Raw genomic sequence first — 8,140 nt, 5'->3', positions numbered from 1 at the left:
CCATCCACGCAAAGGAGAGTCCCACCCGGACATGGGGGAAGGTCTTCTATCTTGTGTCTTCATGGCCCATCAGTTCGGCCCATGGTACACAGCTCGGACACCCGAGGACCCCATAGTAGGGAGGACACGGAGCATAGATGGAAGAGGCCAGACCCAAAGTTTGTTAAAGTAAATGTTGACGTTGCTTTTTATCAAGATGCAGGTGCAGGAGCAACGGCCGCTATAATCAAAGACGAGAAGGAGCAATTTCTAGCTGCTCAATGCAGATACGATGATTGTGCTTCAGATGCTACAGCCATGGAGGCTAGGGCCATGCGAGATGGCCTTCAATTTGCAAACTCATTAGGCTTTAATCGAATTGAGGCCGAATCAGACCCCCTTGAAGTCATTCAGTTCTGCACCGGACAAACACAGTGGTGGGATGCATCGGCAGCAGTCTTTGCGGAGTGTCTGGATACTGTTACGTCAATTGGGAGGGTCACCTTCAAGCATTGTTTTCGTGCGACGAATACCGCACCTCATGAGCTAGCTAAGTTTAGTTTTGTAATGAAGTGTCAGATAATTGAACTGACGAACCACCTGCATGTGTCGTCAATAGCCTTGTGAACGATGTAATTTTGATCTGAGTTAATAAAGCTAACCATGATGGTCTTCCAAAAAGAACCCAAAAAAAATATCTAGGGATACTTCTATTGTGGGATCAAGATAACTCACATGACAAATCTGAACAATATCAATCCGACCAAAAGAAAATTATGCACACGTCTCTTCCATTTAATCACACGAGATGAGCATGTAGATACAGTAAATATCGACAGGGAACGGATGAAAACCATACGTGAAGGGAAAACAGGACTAGGATTACAGGGCAACGCTCTATTAGTATTTCTGTTAACAGGACACACATCCGAAACTCAGGAAGCCAGTACCCTTCAGGTTTCTGAAGCTTCTTCCTCATCGGTGGCCAAGGCGGTATGTGCTGGGTATCTCCACATGATGTCTGCCCAGGTGCTCTGCCCATCGGTCACTTCCTTCACAACGGAAGCCACCTCTTCGACCTCCACACGGATCTGATCCTTGCTGTCCCGGTCACGGACAGTCACACTTGTAGTTGAGTCGACTGTGATCGCCAGGGGGACGCCGATTTCGTCTGTCCTTGCATACCGCTTACCAATCGAAGTGCCTGCAACAAGTAGTACCAGAGGCACAAATTACTTGCCAAATGTACAAGAGTGTTTCCCCTCCTGGCAAAAAATGAACTGAGGCGAATTTGCGATGCTCGCCAACTCAACGAACACAAATTGCCATGAAAAATATTCAATTTGCCATGCCTAAAAATCTGACGTTTGCTGGATATTCGGGTCCTAAAAAAATAGTCTACTATGGAAATTGACATAATAGCCTATTTTGAAGAACGAATTCTGTTCCATGATTCATTCAATAGACACATGTTGAAAAGAAAACAGAAAACAGGTTCCAATAAAATAATCCACTGAAATAGTGCAACAAATATCGAAGTTCACCAAGGCAGCAAACTGGACAGAAGTTTAAGAAATGGATGATATCTCATGCGGTAAATATCAACATTTTAACTAAATGTTTTGACATTTAACCTATTTTACCAAAGAATGCCTAGTGGAACTTTGGACCTACAAGCGACCACAAGCAGTTTACAGTCAATCGACAAAATATCAAGAACTAGTTCTCATCCATCTCACTCTGGAAGGAGAAAATATCAGTAAGGTGGACCAAAGATCAAAAGCAAAATTTAGGTGTAAATGGAGAACCAATCATAATATGCAAATTGCAACGCTTCATATGGCTAGAATAGAAATAAACGCGATGGTTTTCTACAAGTTCAGTGGTACCTGTGATGTCGATAATGTGAGAAATCCCTGCTGTTGTCAAAGCTTTTGAAATTTTCTTGGCAACAACATCAAATTTCTCAACCTTGACCAGTGGAAACACAGTACACTTAATTGGAGCAACAAGAGGGGGGAAACGAAACACATTCAACTGCTCATCATCTGTCTTGCCAGTCCTTTGATAGAAGCAATGTTCAAACAAGCAGTAAATAATTCTCCCTATGCCAAATGATGGCTCTATGACAGAAGGAGTGAACTTCCTTTGATGTTCCTTTTTCTTCTCCATGTTAATTGAAACCATATTTCTCTTTATGGTAACATCCTTCCCAAGGGTACAAACCTTAAAGTCAACATCCCCTTTAGACTCTAAAGCTGCTTTCATGCCCAGAGCTTCAGTTTCACCCATCGCCTGTCGGCGGAGAAAGTTAAGTGTTGACCAACAAAACAGCAATAAGATATGACAAGTCAATGTGGAGACGAAACTTACTTCCAATGCTTCGAGAACCATCTTTTGGTCCCCTTTGAACGCAAGACCAAGCTCCTTCTTTGATGGGGTTATAACTAACTTCTGAATGTGCCAAGAAGAAACTTATCATTAGCAAAGCAGATAATTCGAGAAACTCACCAAAGCATCACAACTGCAAATGTTTCAGTAGTAATAATTCAATTATTTAGTGTACAATGAGAAACTTGTATCATAAGCAAGCCTCACCTCCACTTCTCTGGGCTCTGCGAATTTTTCATGAGCTTCGAGTGGAACACCACTTTTATCCTGCTCAATGTAGAGAGTAGAATAGTATTAGTTCTATTAGGATAGTTACGTGCAAAATACACTTCACACAGGAATACGTCAGCACTCCACTATTTTTTGGTCTAGAACTATAGAACAAAGGAGTACCAAAGAGGCGACAGTTAGTGGATGAAAAATGCACTTATCTCTTAATAAAAGGGATTAATACTTCCAAAAACTCTAATGGGAGAGTAGTTGAGCTAACAAAACATGTTCAACAATATAATTCCAATTATCCATAAAGTAACTCATTAACCTAAAACAAATGGTGAAGGGTTGCGATTTCGTACAAGTGGTTTTCCAACAAGAAATATCCAGCTCTCGAGTTGGATACGACGGATAGCTTTCGCAGTTGTATAGTACAGAAAACATTCTACTCGCAGTTCTACCGAATGATGATACATACCGAGTGGGCACGCAAGTCATACGCTGACCTATCAGCAATTCCAACACACTCGATCCATCCATAAGAGCATTCGATCTCTGCATCCCAACAATCAGCAGCATAGTGAGCCATTTCATTTGGCAGATGCTGCCGGAACCGTAGACGGTCTTTGTCAATCCCAAGCTGCGTCAAGAAGAGATAGACCCTTCCAATAAAGAAGCCAAGGGTCTCATTGTTCACAGTTCCCTGCCGGTTGCAGCAAGTGTTACTTAGACATACATCAAAATTAGTGGAATTAGACAATACTAGAAGTATACAAAATAGTACCTCAGAAACAGCTTCACCGAGCCTAAGTCTAGTGGCGGATCTTCCTGTCAGTTGATCTTCTCTCGGAAACATCAGGAACTCTAGATCAGAAACATCACAAAACTTTGGATGAGACTTGTCCTCTGGGTCCACAAAGTGCTCAATCTCCGCCAACGTAAATTCACGGACTCTTAGAAGGCCTTGACGGGGAGATATCTAGTGAAACAAATTCGTCTTAGACCACAGAGGTTATTAAGCAATGCCCTACAGTTATTAGTAGCTATTGCACCGGTTTCCACCACAACCACTCCAGTTCATCTCAACAGTAACTGGATAATAAGTCGTTGGTAAAAACATTTTTACCATTGAGTATCATTATTCATATAACCCTCGTTAAAATACAACTTCTTTTGTCATTTTCATCAGGTCAACTAGCTTTGACTGTCTCAACGCTAGTTTTGGCCCCAAAAGATCATTGTCAGTCTCGTAAGAGAATAAGGTTTCTTTGAAAAAAAAATCCCAGACGGGACGGCAAAAGAGAACAGGGTGTTGAAGGAACAGCAGCAAGATAAATAAGTACATTTTGCTGATGGTGGAAAGGAGAAGGTAGCTTGAACCAGTGGCAAAAAACAAAAGAGCTCCTTGTATGTTGAATCCGAATACCCGACAAACAAACTGTTTTATGTACCAAACATGAACCATCAAAAAGAGTTTTTCATATGTTTTACATCACATGGTAGATTGCAAATTAAACACCGGCAAATATGTTAATGAGTAATCAATATAAACCCTTGTAAAGGTGTCAATGAGTAGAGGATCTAAACCCAAGAAAAATTGATAATAAAAGTAAAGATCCCAACAGAAGATTAAGCAGTTAAGTCATGCCTCGTTGCGGAAAGCCTGGCCGATTTGGGCTGCAGCGAAGGGTAGTTTGTTGCCATTGTAGTAATACAAGTCTTTAAAGTTCACAAAGATACCCTGTGCTGTCTCTGGCCTCATATACCTGAAAAACAGATGTGCACATGAGCTAAAACTATATTGAACAAAAGAGAACATACTAAGCTGTTTTCAATCTCACCCTGCGCTCAAACCTGATGGTCCAATGGAAGTCTGAAACATGAGATTAAAGGGGTATGGATCTGACAATGGATTCTTTGTGTCAGGAGCAGCAATCCCATACTCCTTAATCTTAGTGCCTAATTGTTCTGCTGACAGATCATCCAAGACAGCGAGAATATGGTTTAATTCTTCGACCTTCTGTGGTGACAATGTATTGTCATTCTCGAGCTTCTCCTTACAGAAGTCCTTGAGTAAGTGATCAGCACGATAACAGCTGCCTGTCTTTTCATCTTTAACCATCAAGTCCGTAAACTTTTCGACATGGCCAGAGGCCTTCAAGACAACTTCTGGTGTCACACATGGACAGTCCACCTCAAGCATCCCTTCCTCCAACACGAAATGCTAAGGAGGAGAAAAACACAAGTAGATGGTAAGTTGGTTATCTATGCATAAAATATAAATACTGTGTTCTGAGAATTTACATAAGAAAATATATCAAATAATACTATGCTAAAGATTACTAGAATGATGCCTTATGTATACATTGAGATTTAAATGAATGGATTTGGAACGTTTCTCACTTTCTTGTTATCATAGGGGTAACGTTCAGTGCACATCTCAATAACACTGAATCGTGACTTTTGTCTGTCACTAACATTAATGAATATTGCGGTTTCTAATTATTTGTTACTGGAATAGGTTTTTTTTCCAGGGCATCAACAAAATCAACTTACGAACTAGTATAGCAGTAATCAAGCAGTCACTAGGCCCTGAGCAGGCGCCCAGCCAGCAGTTGATATACAGAACAGAGAGGAAAGAGCCCCCCCCCCCCCCCCCACACACACAGAGGTCAAACTGGATCACCAGTGTACCCGGCATTTGTGCAAATGTCTCCCAAGTGTACTAGTTGTACGGGTGTGGGTCGCATACTGACTCATAGTGTGGATCATTCTAGAATTTCTGCTAGTCAAACAGTATTAGGTTTCACCATCAGCATACAAAAAGAACCAACATCCTTACGACTAAGTTGATATTACTAGATGTACCATGAAATATAGCTTAATAATGTATACTTAAGTTTTTACTGAACACGGTATACTTTCATATAAATTGATGGTCAAGGTGTCACCTTGGAGACCTACAGTATGGCTCGGAAGTACAGTAGTAGAATTTAAGGCAGCAAGTTCAGTATAAGGTGATCAGTTCCTCCTAATCTCCTATATTCACAAAGCTAAAGTTTACAAGTTGAGGAAACCAGGCTAGTTTGCTGCTGATCAACAAACTGATTTAACTAGAAAGACGATCGCTCCAATTTACATTACAGGAGGAAAATTTAGCTCTAAAGTGTCAAGTGGCCACATTTCTTGATTGGAAGCTAGCCAATTTCAGCAACGGGCACATGCTACACGACACCACAAGTAATACAAATGCAAAACAAACACGGCAAGTCGAGACCAAAACTGATCACCCAGTATCAGTAGCACCAATTGGAGCCTCTCTCGCCACAATTCATAACCAAAAAAGGCGAAAAGGGCCACATTCCCCTCGAAAACCACGAGGACTCGCCCCCAATCAAGAATCTCGTCAAACCAGGACTCTACAAGCTCGCGAAGTAGTAGAAAAGAGGCATGTCAGGCAACCTGGCGCCAGAAGGCGAGGACGTTTGCCTTGACGGCGCACCCTGGCGGCCCGTAGTCATAGAGCCCCGCGACGCCACCGTAGATCTTGAAGGACGGCACGTAGAAGAGGCGCCGCTCGAGCGTGTTCCCCACCGCCACGCGGAACGCCTCCCGGTTACCCGCCATGGCTGCGAGCTTCCGGGTGGTTGAGGTGGCGCCAGCTGCAGCAGCGGCTAGGGTTTGGGGTGGGTGAGGTTTTGCTGCGATGGCGCGAGAGGCGGACGAGAGGAGGCGGAGGAGCATGGAGAGATGGGTCGTGCGGGGTTGGAGATGCGACGCGGGCAGCGAGACGCCTACGTCTGGGGCCCGCTAGCCAGCGTGTGGTGATAGATGATTCAGAAGCGATAGGCCTAGGTAATAAGAGCAACTCAATCAGACCCCGCATCCCCTCTCAACCCGTAAAATAACCGTTAAAATATGGGTCAGGTAGAATAACCAGTCCGATCAGATCCCGCATCCGTTCCGGCCCGCAAAAATTTTAGGAGGCGCGACAAAATTCCGACCCCAACCCAGGAAAACGTGGATTTCCATCTTGCGGCTGCGGTGTCCTGTATATAAGCGGAAGCGGTTGGTGTGAGGACATTTCATCCCGCGCTTTTTCCCACCAACCACCTCTCCTCTCCCCCCTCGCGCCGCCGTCGGCCGCCGCCCAAGATTCCGGCGAAAGCAGCCGGCAGGAGCAAGCCGGAAGGCCGCCACGCGCACGAGGCCTCCCCTCCCTTTCCCCTGCGTCGGCTGGCCGCCGGATTTGCAGATCTGTGGCACTTCATCGCGGGCCGCCGGATTTGGCTTTTTCCGGCCACCGGTTGGTGCCCAAGCGATGGAGTGGTCGAGGAGCCTCTCTCCCGTAGCCCAGGTAAGGGCGCATCGCCGCATGCGGATACGGGTTCGTCTGCCCGCCGCCGCCGAAGGTTTGCGGGCATGGACTCGTCCGGTCGTCCACCGGATTCAGCGCTCGCGCAACGTCTTTGTGGCTTGCCGATGCCACTCATAGAGTACGACGACTGCATGCAGAAAGTGCTGCGGCTCACTTCGGGCACGCCGAACCATCCCGGATGGGTGTTCTTCAAATGCGAAAACAACGGGGTCCGTGCACTTGCGGTAGCTCGTTTCATAGTTCATTCTTTAGTTCAATTGCGGTAGCTCACTTCGAGCTTGCTCATTATTTTGTGTAGGACGATGGATGCTTATTTTGATTTTGGGAAGGCCAATACATTGATTTATTGATAGAAAGAAACTTAATAGATGTTAGTGCACTCTTTAGTATCATTGAAGGCAATGATGCGGCTGCATGTGCAACTAGAGGGGAAGCAACATCGACTTCTTTCGAACCAAAGATGAAGAATGAAGAATGCAAAATCAAGAATCCAAAGATCAACAACAAATGCATGGAGAAAATATTAGTCCAACTAGTGAGAGCAGTTATGGAAGTTGGAAATTGCTACCTCTTGAGCACTGCGTTGGTTTTTCCTTAAGAGAAAAGGGTGATGCAGCAAAGTAGCGTAAGTATTTCTCTCAGTTTTTGAGAACCAAGGTATCAATCCAGTAGGAGGCCACGCACGAGTCCCTCGCACCTACACAAACAAATAAAATGCTCGCAACCAACGCAATAAAGGGGTTGTCAATCCCTTCATGGTCATTTACGAAAATGAGATCTGATAGATATGATGAGATAATATTTTTGGTATTTTTATGATAAAGATGTAAAGTAAATAAAGCAAAATAAAAACGGTGCAAGAAATAGCTTCTTGATGGAAGATTAATATGATAGAAAATAGACCCGGTGGCCATAGGTTTCACTAGTGGATTCTCTCGAGAGCATAAGTATTACGGTGGGTCAACAAATTGCTGTTGAGCAATTGACAGAATTGAGCATAGTTATGAGAATATCTAGGTATGATCATGTATATAGGCATCACGTCCGAGACAAGTAGACTGACTCCTGCCTGCATCTACTACTATTACTCCACACATCGACCACTATCCAGCATGCATCTAGAGTATTAAGTTCAAAAGAACAGAGTAACACTTTAAGCAAGATGACATGATGTTGAGG

General features: G+C 44.0%; 1 protein-coding gene across 1 annotated transcript; it reads right to left on the bottom strand.

The window, feature by feature from the left end:
• Window positions 1–744: 744 nt before the first annotated feature.
• Window positions 745–6,392, bottom strand: LOC125537941 (glycine--tRNA ligase, mitochondrial 1). The gene is made up of 9 exons (XM_048701256.2): window positions 6,046–6,392; window positions 4,425–4,807; window positions 4,232–4,349; window positions 3,368–3,562; window positions 3,062–3,286; window positions 2,578–2,637; window positions 2,353–2,433; window positions 1,869–2,274; window positions 745–1,183 (listed from the first exon to the last, which is right to left on the bottom strand). The coding sequence occupies exons 1-9, from the start codon at window positions 6,325–6,327 to the stop codon at window positions 933–935; spliced, it is 2,001 nt and encodes a 666-aa protein (XP_048557213.1). The 5' UTR covers window positions 6,328–6,392; the 3' UTR covers window positions 745–932.
• Between the last annotated feature and the right edge of the window lie 1,748 nt (window positions 6,393–8,140).

Source organism: Triticum urartu, chromosome 2A (genome assembly GCF_056163025.1).
Source record: "Triticum urartu cultivar PI428250 chromosome 2A, HENAU_Tu73, whole genome shotgun sequence".
NCBI classification, from domain to species: Eukaryota; Viridiplantae; Streptophyta; class Magnoliopsida; order Poales; family Poaceae; genus Triticum; species Triticum urartu.
Note: the sequence above shows the minus strand (reverse complement) of the source record. Positions and strands in the feature narration are given on the sequence as shown.

Excerpts from the sequence above, each read along its gene's own strand:
- LOC125537941 (XM_048701256.2), bottom strand. The coding sequence starts at position 6,327 with ATGCTCCTCCGCCTCCTCTCGTCCGCCTCTCGCGCCATCGCAGCAAAA. Across the intron at positions 4,808-6,045 it reads TCCTCGCCTTCTGGCGCCAG|CATTTCGTGTTGGAGGAAGG; the intron begins GTTGCCTGACAT and ends TCTCCTCCTTAG. Across the intron at positions 3,563-4,231 it reads GCCAGGCTTTCCGCAACGAG|ATATCTCCCCGTCAAGGCCT; the intron begins GCATGACTTAAC and ends TTGTTTCACTAG.